At 42.1% G+C, this 13,254-nt stretch overlaps 3 protein-coding genes across 3 annotated transcripts; all 3 read right to left on the reverse strand.

The window, feature by feature from the left end:
- Positions 1-1,043: 1,043 nt before the first annotated feature.
- LOC111230156 (protein S100-A1-like) lies at positions 1,044-1,471 on the reverse strand. Its single transcript, XM_022756764.1, has 2 exons — positions 1,310-1,471; positions 1,044-1,226 (listed from the first exon to the last, which is right to left on the reverse strand). Exons 1-2 carry the CDS (start codon positions 1,469-1,471, stop codon positions 1,062-1,064), a joined length of 327 nt encoding a protein of 108 aa, XP_022612485.1. The 3' UTR covers positions 1,044-1,061.
- A 2,887-nt stretch (positions 1,472-4,358) lies between these two features.
- Positions 4,359-9,998, reverse strand: LOC111230175 (protein S100-A13-like). Its single transcript, XM_022756795.1, has 3 exons — positions 9,869-9,998; positions 4,889-5,010; positions 4,359-4,718 (listed from the first exon to the last, which is right to left on the reverse strand). Exons 2-3 carry the CDS (start codon positions 5,006-5,008, stop codon positions 4,563-4,565), a joined length of 276 nt encoding a protein of 91 aa, XP_022612516.1. The 5' UTR covers positions 5,009-5,010; positions 9,869-9,998; the 3' UTR covers positions 4,359-4,562.
- Positions 9,999-10,426: 428 nt separating this feature from the next.
- Positions 10,427-12,967, reverse strand: LOC111230176 (protein S100-A11-like). The gene is made up of 3 exons (XM_022756796.1): positions 12,882-12,967; positions 12,665-12,799; positions 10,427-11,111 (listed from the first exon to the last, which is right to left on the reverse strand). Exons 2-3 carry the CDS (start codon positions 12,794-12,796, stop codon positions 10,977-10,979), a joined length of 267 nt encoding a protein of 88 aa, XP_022612517.1. The 5' UTR covers positions 12,797-12,799; positions 12,882-12,967; the 3' UTR covers positions 10,427-10,976.
- Positions 12,968-13,254: the final 287 nt, after the last annotated feature.

Genomic DNA, 13,254 nt, shown 5'->3' on the forward strand with positions numbered 1-13,254 from the left:
CACACACACACACACACACGTATCCTATAGTCTATAAACTACTGTCTTACGCAAACTTCCAATTAGTGTTACACCACAGGATAGCGTGAAAGAAAGAAACGTTTCCTGGCTTTCTAATATTGAGGCTTGGGACTTCCTTTTCATATACTCCCAAACACACACATACACATGCCTACACACTCACATTTTTCTCTTTTAGGAAGCAGGGCTTTTAAACAATCATGGGTGTAGGGCCCAGCCAAGGTCACTTCAAGCTCTCATTACTCTACTGTAAAAAACAGGAAAACTACCTGTTCATACAAACCTTTCTTGATGCAAAGCGAGAGTATGATGTTAACAGTAACCTCATGTTTGTTTAATGAATATTATAACATTAATAAATTGCCAAACAGTAATCTGTTTCAAATCCACACCCATCTGCCTTAAAGCAAATTAAAGATAATGGAATAATCCTCTGTCAGAGCTACCAGATTCAACCGAGGGCCACTTGCTGCCACCTGGTGTCTATCATATGTCCTTACTCTTCTCTGCTGTAATAAAGTACAACCAACATTGTATTGTTTGAGTAAACGTCACATTTATTCTTTCCAGGGGGGAATTCCTTTGTTTGAGTGTCTTTCAAAATACATGAGAGGAAAAAGAAAGAGATATATTCACATATTCAACAATGACAGGTGTTGAAACTGACTTAAACTCTCACATTGCAATAAACATGGTTTGTAATGGATTGATGGGACACTGCAGACAAATACACAAACACCCACCATTTACATCTTGAGTGACAATTAGATGTGTGCGTGTGTGTGTGTGTGTGTGTGTGTGTGTGTGTGTGCACGTGTGTGTGTGTGTGTGTGTGTGTGTGTGTGTGTGCGTGTGTATGTGTGTGTGTGTGTGTATTTGTGCATGTGAAGTCCATGACAGGATGTGCTTCTCTCCTGTCTAAACTGTTTTAGACAGGAGAGATGGACGCCCTGTCCTGTCCTGTCCTGTCCTGTCCTGTCCTGTCCTGTCCTGTCCTGCAAAACCCACAAGGTCCTCCCTGCACCTTGTCCCGAGGCCGTTCACTTCTTCTTCTCTTGCTTTTCGTTGTACTCCAGGAAGAAGTCGTTGCAGGCTACAGTCAGAGCTCCGACCAGTATGATGAACTCGGTGAAATCTACCTCCCCGTCGTTGTTGGAATCCAGGTCTCCCATAACCTTATCGACCGCCTCCTTATCCTGGGCGTTCTGCATGTGTGAGGATATAAAACAGAAATGAGTCCGGATCTATTTTAGACACATGAAACTTGTGTGTACATGCGCATCCTTACCCCCAGGTAGTTGCCAAGCTCTGTGGTAAGCATCTCTTTGAGCTCAGCCCTGCTCAGTGTGTATTTGTCCCCCTCGTTTCCAGAGTACTTATGGAAGGTCTGGATCAAGAGTTGCATGGCGTTCTCCAGGGTGGAGGCGTTCTCTGAGTTGGGCAAAGACATTCTGGAGAAGGATTGAAGAGAAAGGGAGGGAGGAGGAGACAGTGAGAGCAGTCCATGTCAGTACCTCTGCCTGCAAAATCTGCTCTCTCAAGCATGGAGGACAAGTCTGCTGCAAATCAATACAGGTTAAAGCGTCTCTCCGTTGCTCTTTCTCATACACAAACGCATGCACACACACTTTTTCTCTCTTAGACACTCCTGCCAGACTGACTGAGAGGCATATACAGATAAGGCATGAAGAAAAACACATAGCATGTAACGCATAGCTACAAACTGATGGCATCTAAGCATATCTATCTGTAGTGACAGCAGAGTCAGAAACCCTGCACGGCCCTGGAGTCAAGTTTGCTCTCACTCATCAGGAGTGTTTCCTCCCTGCCAGTGCTCCTGATAAGATTTTGCCACAGATAAACCTATCCTCAATCTGTTTGTTGCCTTGCCCCGGTGAAGAGGACCTCTGGGAGTCAGGACGTAGTCAGCAGCCGGACATGTGAGCCAGCTGATAAGACTGAAACTCTAAGCTGGTAAAACAGCTGAACCAGTGGAGGAGATGTAACCAGGACACACAGAAGCAACCTGAGCTGGCTTTTACTTTAGCTCTGCCGGATGGTAGAAAACACCGGAGACAGTTGTAAGTCCTTGCCTTTTCCTGAACCTACATCACCTCTGAACTGTGAAGACTCTTCCTGTCAATCACATGACAGTCAGTCGGTCCTCATGGGCACAATGCACCAAACTGTCATGAATCAGCAGCATTAAAAAGATTATCAGAAAGACTCATTTGTCAAGCTTTATCTTGCTGATGTCCAGATAACAAGATACATTGAGGTTCCATAAGTTATCAGTGAATAAACAGAAAGCTCTTCCTGTCTTTGTTGCTGAATTGCATCAGGACTTAAAAGAGCAGGCAGTCCACCTACAGACAACATCACGCATTAGCTGCACAAGTAAAAATCTACATTTCCAAAGTAAAAATGGCCTGAGAGATGCAGAGACACAGTTTTCAGTGTTGAAATCTGTTCCCTACATCCTCTTCTCTTTGCTTCTTACCTGAGAGGAGGACGAGTGCCGGCCTGTTGGTCAGGTGCAGAGAGAGAAGCTGATAGCGATGGATGGATGAGGAGGATGAGGAGGACAACGTCTTAAATACATCCCTCACTCCACCCATCCCACCTCTCCCTTCCTCCCATCTCCCTCCTTCCACCTGTTGCTCTTCTCCTCCTTCCTACCCCCCACCCCTTCTTTCTCTCCTCCTTCTCTGTTTACGCATCAGACACCTGCTATCTGCTGAATGGACACAGGTAAGATCCCCCCCCCCCATCGCTTGCTGTCAGAGATGACATATTGACAGAGAGCACTAATAGTACTGCAACTACAGGAAGACATTAAGCAAATTGGTTTACCCTTAATATGACCACAAGTACACCTGTACACATTAAATGTGGTTTATGTGGTTACTTCATTTAACTTAAAGTGAAGTAACTCTGCAGCTATCGAGTGTGAATAGTGAGTTTGAGAGAGACAGAACTAATCTGTAACATCCATACTTTGATTGAGCTCATGTCACTAGACCAACAGCATTTCCTGACCACAATGAGGTGTGGTGCAGAGACACGGACATATCACTCACTGTGGCAGAGCTCGCTATTGTGGCAGCAGATTACCCGCCACCTTGTTGTGCAACCATTTTGTACTTAATGTCAATACAAAGGATGGGCTTGAAGGGAGTACTAAAATAAATACAAAGATGAATAACTTGACAACTCGCTAAAATTGATTTTAAGCAGCAAAAATGGAATTCAGGTAGGTGTTGGGGTAAGTTGTTTACTGGAGGAGACGGGTGTCATGCCTGATATAGTATCCAAAGGATTAGTGTAGCACATATGAATGGAGCCATCACACCTGGCAGCCATGCAGAAAAATCCCCATAGAAAGACTACAAAACACACCCCAAGGCAAACTTGTTCATGCAAGGACACACACACATGCACACTTTCACAAATACATTCGGAACACACCGTATGCATGCGCAAAACGTATGAAAAAGGTTCAGTATACAGGTGCATTTGGACAGGAAAACATACTTACAAGCAATGTAATCGATACAGCGAAGGGCATAAAAAGTAAATGAAGAGCAAAAATAAATGAAAGAGACACATCATCATGTACACTTGAATGAATGATCTAGAGGATCATGCTTATAAAAGAAACACCATCAAGATTAATGCAAAAGCACTGTCATTGCAAGATGAAGATTGAATCTGCCGTCACTGTAAGTGCATCTTCTTGTTTATGTATTGTTGCTGCAGTATATTTTATCTGTGAGTGGGGTAGCACAGTGTGTGTGTGTGTGTGTGTGTGCGCGCGCACTTATCTGCACCATATGTGTGTATGTATAGTGTTGCAGAGTGGAGGATGGTACACAATAGGAAGCGTATACTGTATGTCAGGATCTGGTTGCAATAGTTGATGCATCTAAAGGCTGCTGAGTTTGACTAGCCATGGATGTCACGGCTAAATTTAGCAAGTGTTGCTGGTAGCTGTGAAAGGAACAGACATCGTTGCAGAGGTGCCTGTGGGTCAATGTCAAACCACATGAATGAAACCACTGTGCGCATACAGTATTTAAATGTATGTATTTGTCGTTTCCTAGCGGAATTATAATGGAAGTCAATGGTGAACACCAGCAATGAGACGAGTTGCTCATCGATGAAATACTAATGAAAAACTGCACACAGTATGGATTTAATATAAAGTTTTTATTTTTGAAAATATAGTAAGTATCATTTGTCTAATTGATATATAAAAAAAAGACATCCAGCTCAGAGTCCTTCAACATGTCCTTGACAGTGGAGATCAGTATGATGTGACAGAAAAAAAAGATTCATCTGGACAGACATTAAAGTGTAGTTCAGAGCATTACACAACTATTGGATTAAGTGAATGAAAATTATTACGGACTGTTGTGTAAAAAAATGTATACATGATCTCTGGAAAATTTTGAAATGAGAAAAGATACTTAAAAGGTGCAAAAAGAAAAAAAAAGGCTGTTAATTTGCTGATGGATCAAACACTGCAGGTACACAAGCATCTACGATGTGTCTGCGTTGGATCCACACTTGCTCTGACTGAGGGAGTTGGCCACGTAGCCAATCAGAGTGAGGTATTCCTGGAAGCTGACCTTTCCATCGCTGTTCTCATCCAGTCCCCGCTGCATCTCCTTGATGGCAGAGGAACTGTTTGTATCCTGAGCAAAACACAGAGGGACAGATGGAAGCAAACAGGCATTACTGTTAGTACTGACATGTTTACACCTTCCAGGACAAAGATAGGAAAAAACACTTCCTCTATACTCATGGATTATTTGTTTACAGCAAAGGGTGCTAAAGAGCAGCAAAAAGTTATGTAGGTCCTCACCTCCATGATGCCGCCGAGCTGTTTCTTTACCAGTTTCTGGAAGGATTTCCCATCTAGGTTCTCCCTCCCCCTGGCAGAACTGAGAAATGTGGTTACAACTGTCTGAATGGCTGACTCCATATCTAAAGAGAGGAAGGCAAGGACAAAAAGTGGAGAGGAGAGTTGAGGGCATGACAAGAGGAGATATGACCATATCTCAGACACTCAGACATCATGCCGTTAGGTTACTAATTCCATTCCCATGCATTTTTATTAATATGAAAATACATTTACTTTGGGCTTTGGCTGGATAAAAGGCTTATTTCAGTTATTTAGTGGATCATTTGTTTGCATTGCAGAAAGGAGAAATGTGCATAATAACCTTGGAATGCTTTTGCACAGCTGACAGATGAAGATTAGGATTTCTTCACAATTAATTATGTGCAATCATATCATATATTAGGATGTGTTAGTAAAACATCTCACCTAATTTAAAATGCCTTGTATGATGGAAATAGTCAAAATATTGATAGAAAATTGAATGATTATATTGATTTATTGAAAAGCTATAGTAGTGATTAGGAACCTGAGTTGCCATTTAAGTCATAAATGTGCAGCAATGACAGATCGTTAGATCACATATTGAAATTATATTTGAACTGGATATGTGTGGCTACGCCCTCTGAACATAAACATGTGAGAAAGGTGAGACACACAAGTGATGTCAGCATAGAAGAGGAGGAGGAGAGGGAACGGGGGGAGATGGAGGGGCCGCGCCCGGAGGCTCTCTGAGGTAAACAGAGCAAGAGAGCGGGAGTGATGGAAGGCTGAAGAGGAGGGGAGTCTCTGAGGTAAACACAATGGGAGCTGTGATCTCTGACGGTGGACATCTGATCCCCACAAGCCAGCGGGAGGCCACAGGTTCAGATTACTGCCTGCTGCCCGTCTGCTGCAGCACACATCCCCTCACACTGTAGGAACACACTGCATTCTGTGCTCGAGTATGAGCTGAAAAACATCACCCAGCCAGTCAGCCGAGGACTAACTGATTAAACTAGGCGGAATGCAAACATCAAATGCTGCTTTTATTGAGAGAATCTAAGAGGCATTTGAAGCTAAATCCTCGGCTGAACACTGGAGACATGCAGACTGAAGTTTTAATTTGTGTCACGCATTTCTTACTGCCAGTTGAACATTGCAGGATGGCAATGGGAACAACATTCATGCTTTCATTGGAATGTCAGATCTAGAAAACAATAGCTACATCCCAATTCCATACTACGTGCCAATTTGAAGTGTGTTGTTGATTAACACCACTAGGTTTGGACATGTCACAACAGAAAAAGCACAGATGTAAATAATGAAGTTAACAAATTCCATTTAGCTGCTTTATTTTCAGGGTCCTGGCGCTGTGCATGCTGGCTCCCCCTATCACACTGTCGTCTTGAATAGAACAGAGCCATTGTATAGCTTTTTCTACTGGGACAAATATCTGCTGTGAAAAGGGCCAATTGTGTCACAGAGCAATGCACAATTGAGATAGAGAGGCTACTTACAGCTGCAAAAAATGAAATGAAATAAAAATTGATCTGATTCTGATTTCAGAAAGCAAAATATACATATATACATATGAAGTCTTTTGCTTCCTTCATGTGATGTTTACAAATTAAAATGAAGTGCTGATGGTGGTAAAACAGATCTAGGAGCACTTGAGGAAAATAAATATCAAATCCTATGTCTATTTGTGGTGTTTAATACATCCACCATTGCACAATTCCTTGTTTATTGAAATTGTTAAATTATAATGAACTTTTCTGGTATACTAACTGCAAAAACATGACGATTTGTCTACAGTATATCTTCTGTACAATTAGTATTTTGTTTATGCTGTATACAGTTAGTATGTTGTATGGACCCGGGACACGCGAGCAGTTTGATTGCACATTTATTGCATAATTTCCTGCTGATAAAAAATGTTCAAGCATATTGATTTCTTATACAGTGACTGCAAAACCAGTATGATAATTAGTATCTAGTACATACTGTATATTATTGGTACAGTACAGTACTAAAACTGCTGCAGTAGATACAGTTTATTTGGTCATATGAAGCTGGGACATAGAGAATGTTATGCTTGTTCCCTCTTAAAAAAAAGTACAGCCAACCTTGAGTATCCTAATTCAGCCAACAGAGGGGTCTCTCTAGGTCTCTGCTCCCGTTTACCTCTGTGTTGTCTCAACAAACAAGATCGCCAAGGCAACTCTTCACCGAAAAGAAAAGGCCAGAATAAATGCTGCACACTTGAGTAGAGTTGATAAGTATCACAGCAGTGTGGGGTGGGACCTCGCTGCAGGATTTCCAGTGAGTATTGGAAACTACCACAAGGCAGCAGTGTAATGATGATGGGTGCCTGGGGTGATGTTGAAGTAACCGTAGAAGCTGGTAAGTCTCCCATCTGACACAGATGTCACACCTCAATGCTTGCCTATGTACACCGACCCACACACAAAGACATACAGACAGACAGACAGACATACAGAAAGACAGACATGCGCGCACGCGAACACACGCGCACACACACACACACACACATCTAAAGAAGGACGATACCAATTAGGACTTCTGTTGCATTAACCTAATTACTGGGTGAGTGAGAGCAGCCACCCAAACCCTGGATTCTGTTTCATGTCTCCCTGCAATGCCAGCACACATGCATGCACACGCACGCACGCACGCACGCACGCACGCACACACACACACACACAACTCTTTCCTACATACAAGTGAGCATCTGTCATCAGCATGGTGTTCATCATTATTTAATAGGTTACTATAATTGTCCTAACACCTTCCTAACATCGTCTACAAGACAAACAGCAGCACAGGAGCAGGCCGACCAGTGTCTGTGTGTGTGCGTGTCTGTGCGTGTCTGTGTGTGTGTGTGTGTGTTTGTTTGTATCTGTACAGGCTATATATCAAAATGTCTGACAGCCCACCATCCATTAGGGTCTCTTCCAAATGTAATGAGACGAACATGAAACCAAGACGCCTTCGGTCAGAACTGGAGACATCAGGGCCACAGAATTACAAATGGGTAGAAAAGGAACATGTAGTAGGTTTTACCTGATAAGAGCAAGAAGAGGCCTCGCTGCGGGTGTGTGCTGAATACACATGAAACTCTCCTATAGACTCTCAGCACTTGCACTGGACTGAGATTCATAACGTGGAGATTACGATCATAATGACTCAAGTGTGACGAATGCTTGTGGGAAGCCCAGGACATTGTTATATTTGAATGTCTGCTCCTATTTTGTGGCATTTTACAAGAATTTTGCACCATCTCAGTGGTTTCCCGTCTTTTTTGTCTTAAGACATAACCCACTGTTACCAGTGGCATATGAGTATATGTTATGACCAGATGAACAAAACAGTGAAGTTATTTTTAGAGGCCCGAACTTTCCAACAATCCCTAAGTGGAAAAAGCAAGGATTAGAGGAACACCTGAAAAAATAAATATAATTTCATGCTTTTTCTACTTTCCTATAATCCATCAGATATATCTTGTCACCCTGAACAGGATCCTGATCGGAAACTGCTGCACAAGCTCGTTTGGAATTTGGTTAGTTAATTTTTCTTTATATTCTTTATATAATATGTTAAAAACTTAAAACTTAAAAAATATCAAATGAAGGAAACTGGGTTTGGAATCTGGTTCTCTGGCAGAGTTTAAGACAATTTAGATTAAGAGGTAAACGACTCTTCCTGTTTTCTCTGTGGCTCATTTCAGCATTCTTTGTGTTATTTGTTTTATTTTCTGTCTCCCTTGCAAAAGAGGTTTCCAATCACAGCAGGACTTGTGGTTCAACAAATGATAAATACATATTTTAATAAATATGTATCTTATACCATATTGTACTGTTTGTCATTAGTGTTTCCATGTTTGAATGGTGACCTACTGGTACTGCGGATGAGAATTAAACTCTCTTACCATTTATGAATCATATAGTATTTGCATAGTAGGCCTGCCTCTCAACTTAATCAAATAAACCCTGAATATAGTGCAGAAATATCGCGCAGACGCTGGTGAGGACGCCAGATATAGTGAGAGCTGAAACTAGTTTGAAGGCTTGACAAGTACAAACCAGTCCACAGGTAAATCAGGTGACGCCACCCAACCCACCTGATCCACGCCTCACCTCACCTCACCACCCCGCCAGCTGACACAAGCTGCCACAAAATGTTGGTAAGGGGTTAGAATAAAGGTTTTTAATCCTTGGGATGACCACAGGGGACATTATTCTGCGCTGGCGCCCGATAGTTCGATCACGAGCATTGATTAGTAACCGATCAGCTCCTCTATGCTCCTGCTGTTTGAACTAGGCGTGTCTGACTCACTTCCTCCAGAGCATGTTACCTGTCATCGCGCCAGGTCGCTATTTCTCCTCCGCGTCATTAAACTACACCCGGTTGAAGCCACTGGAGTCTCGCTACCGGATTCTTCCCATATAACGTTAATAATTCAGACTGATTCGAGCCAAATCTGACCGCCGTCACAGTCATCACAGTGTGGCTGTTTAACGGGCCGATAGAGGCCTCAGCGCAAATGCGCCAAAACTAATCAGCGCCGTGCGTAACAGAGATGTCAGGGGGCTTGCCTCTGTCCCACATTTACATTTTGCCACAACTAATCCTGACAATTTGTAGAGCAGCCAGAGGCAGGACTGACATACAGCAAATAAATAAGTAAACGTGTCTCGGGTTTCTCTGGAAGTGTAAAGGGATTGGGGTTAAATTACAAAGAAGGACAACCCGATCCCTGTGGCCGCCAAGATGGCTAATGACAATAGAGGCGCTCGCAAATTATACAAAATTGATGACAGTGGAGGAAATCAGCTAAACTGAGCATTTTCTTGTTTGCCTAGAAAACAGTTTGGACTAAAACATCTCGCTATCACAGAGAGAGCTCAGCACTAAAGTCATAATCAGAATAAGGCAACTCACCGTTAGGACAGGGAACAAAAGGCAAGAATCTATTTCAGCAGCTGCACTCCTTTTCTCTCAGAGATCCTCCTCTTCAGTCTTGGGCTGGATTAAGCTGCAACACATATCTTTTCCGTGATTTAACTTCTCACCACAGCCAACTTTTTTTTTTTTCATTGTCATAGGGCGTGTGCCTGAGAGAGAAGGAATGTGGAGAGAGGCGCAGCTTGAGCAACACAACAGTTTTCAGCAACATTTTCTTACAAACATTTCCGCTGCTCAACAAAAAACAGAAAGTTTTTATAATGTGGTTTATTACAAAAATGTTGAGATTATTTACGCGCACATTCATCTCTGCTATTTTTCCTAGCAGATACTTTCTCCCAACGTGTAAGAACAAGCACGCGCTCATGACTGAGTGCGCGCGTGTTCAAAGCTTTCCCAATACACAGATGTACTCAAACCACACCCTGAAACTTTACTCACTTGTGGAAAGGTTTTAAAGATAGAGCTCACTAGAAATAAAACTAATGAACAAATGAACAAATGAAGGCCTGAGAAGCAAGAGACACCCACGTATTTACATTTCATTTACACTTTATTTCCAGCCTTACTAAAGCAAATTTTGTTCTGCCAACACCACACCTCTGTTTGTGTCCTGGAGAGAGATGACAAACACCAAGAGGCCTGTTTCCAAGAGTCAGACAAGCCAAGAACACATAATGCTTATACACACATTCTCAGCTTTCAGACAATGCATTCCCATTCTACAACACCCTCACAGACCTGTAAGCACAAGCAGCTGTGAGTGTGTGTATGTGTGTGAGTGTGTGTATGTGTGTGTGTGTGTGTGTGTGTGTGGGGGGGGGGGTATGAAACAGACTGGGCTGGTTTTAAAACTGCTGAAATCTTTCAATAGTATTCTGTGACAGTGTGTGTGCCAGTTTGGCAGCAGCTGCTGAGAGAACAGGGTGAAAAGAAAAGCAGACCACTGATAAAAACACAGTGTGCAGTTGAAACAAACTTTAGGGTGTTTTCCATTTGGCTGATTTCCCATTTTTTTCTCGTAACTGTATGACTGCAAATCAGTTAACACACGTGGAACTGTTACAGAGTATCTGGGGGCACTCTATTGGCTGAACCCCCCATGCTTGCTCGCAAGATGTCCAATCAGCTGCCAGAACTCCAGGAAGCTGAGCTCTCCATCATTGTCCTTGTCCAATGAGCTCATAAGTTGGTCAACAACAGCAGGGTCACCAGCATTCTGCAGGAAAACAGGAAGATACATGTATCAAATGCTGAAAACAACCCTGACAGGCTCAGTGGATGATCCAGGGCTCGTGTGGTGAGATGAGACAGGGGCAAGCTGCTGGCGCCACTGGCACAGCACACTAGTTCACAAATTCATGCAACATCAGCAGAGGTGGTTTGGCACAAGGATCTTTGACTATGTCACCATCTAGTGGCCACTGTGTTTATTTCAACTCTTCATGAGAGCAGAAACACATGGAATTTTCCACACTTGGAAGAGGCAGCCCTGTATTCTTTGTCAGGCCACAGGAACTGCTACTTTCTACCATTGTGTTCTGGTTAAACATGCAGAGTAAAGACAACACGACCACAACAAGGCCAGATTTCCAAGTCTCTGAAGGGTGGAAACCTTTTCTTCATGACAGACTCATTGTTTTCTTGAAACGTATAAAATGAAACATAAAATGTAGTTATATCCTGCTATACAACTACTCATTCCTGCTGAAGGTCACAGGCAGGAGTGGAAAGGGTAAAATCTTCTAAAATGTTCTTTTTAAGTGCTGTTATGTGACTCAGAGGTACACTAAGACCACATGCATTAAAGACTGCCCACGTACAAGAGTGATGACTAAGACTTAATTACATGGTCAGAGAAATAAGAGCCAATATGGCATCCAGATGATAACCATTTCAATATGAATCCACCCTTATGAGGAAGCTGATTTGCCTGACAAACAAAAAGGAGCAGAGCAAAGTTAGAATATCTTACTGACTCTTATCTTTCAAACACACAGCAGAAATAGCTCCTCGTCAAAATCTATGAATATGGTCAACAAATCCCATCAAAAGACAAAAAAAAAAAAAGACAAAAAACAACAAGGCAAAACTACTAAAGATGCAAATCTTTAAAAACAAGTTACACATACATACTTCTATCATTAAAAGGCTCAGGGATTCACAACATAGGTGGGAACTGTAGATTTTAGCAAATGTTATTTGTGGACGAATGAGTGTTTATGGCAGTGGTTGTGTGTGTGTGTCTGTGTGTGTGTGTGTGTGATCGACTCAAAATAAACTGCCGTGACCATGTTCATGGTAATGAAGGAACAATAGTGTGGCTCAATAGTTTGTGGACAACAATGGAGCTCTATGGCAGCAGAAGAATAAGCTGTACCAGGCTTTGGCTACACAGGCAAAACCTGTTGGTCAGATTATGTCACTGTTGGTTTTGGTGTTTTCATGGGATTTGTTGACAAGAAGAAAAATACAGAATCACTAGTCATAATGCTGCAAGTCATTTTAGCATATACTGTACAAAAAAGCTACTCCATCAGGGTAACAAGACTGCTTGTAAATTAGCACACTTCAGATATATTTCACATTCACAAGAAAAAGCAATCAGCTAAATATCTCAATGGATGTAATAAACATTGGAATATATATACATATATATACATATAGACTGTATATATAAGAACACCATAGTGACAAAACTTTACAAATACAACTACATTTCAAAAGTCTATCACTACATTTATTGTTGTTTGGTAAACCTACAATCCTTACCTTGACCATGTTGGGGAGCTCCGACGTGACCAGTCTGTGGAACTCGTCTCTGCTCAGTGTGTCAGAGGAACCATCACTGCCAGCATACGCCTTGAACTGGGACACCAGTACAGCAACAGCAGACTCCATCATGAACTGAAAGACAGACAGTCTGGGTTAGAAGAGAAACAACAGCACCTGAACTAGAATTTGATGTAGCAACAGAAATCAGACTCACCAACTCAGGTATGTGTGTAGGTAAATTGTTCCAACACGAGTCTTCCTGGTCTTTTCTAGCCTTCCTCTCCTGGTAAAGAAGATAAAACATTCACTAATCTGTCTGTATATATTTACAGCTTTCTTTTTGGTACACTATTCACTGCAATTAGTAACAGTGTAAACCCAAACACCACTGACCTTTTTCCATGACGCGTTTACATTTTCAGATGCAACTTCAGCGTGTAACTAGTCTCTGGCAGAAGTTAAGGATTACTGGATGAATCACCTCATTCAAGAAAACCCCAAACTAACTCAGAGTGGCAATCCAAGTTAGGTCAGTTTAAACATATCACAATGTGTGTGCACTAACAGTTTAATGTTTTGCTCAGTTC

Source organism: Seriola dumerili, unplaced genomic scaffold (genome assembly GCF_002260705.1).
Source record: "Seriola dumerili isolate Sdu_G_001 unplaced genomic scaffold, Sdu_1.0 BDQW01000258.1, whole genome shotgun sequence".
NCBI classification, from domain to species: domain Eukaryota; kingdom Metazoa; phylum Chordata; class Actinopteri; order Carangiformes; family Carangidae; genus Seriola; species Seriola dumerili.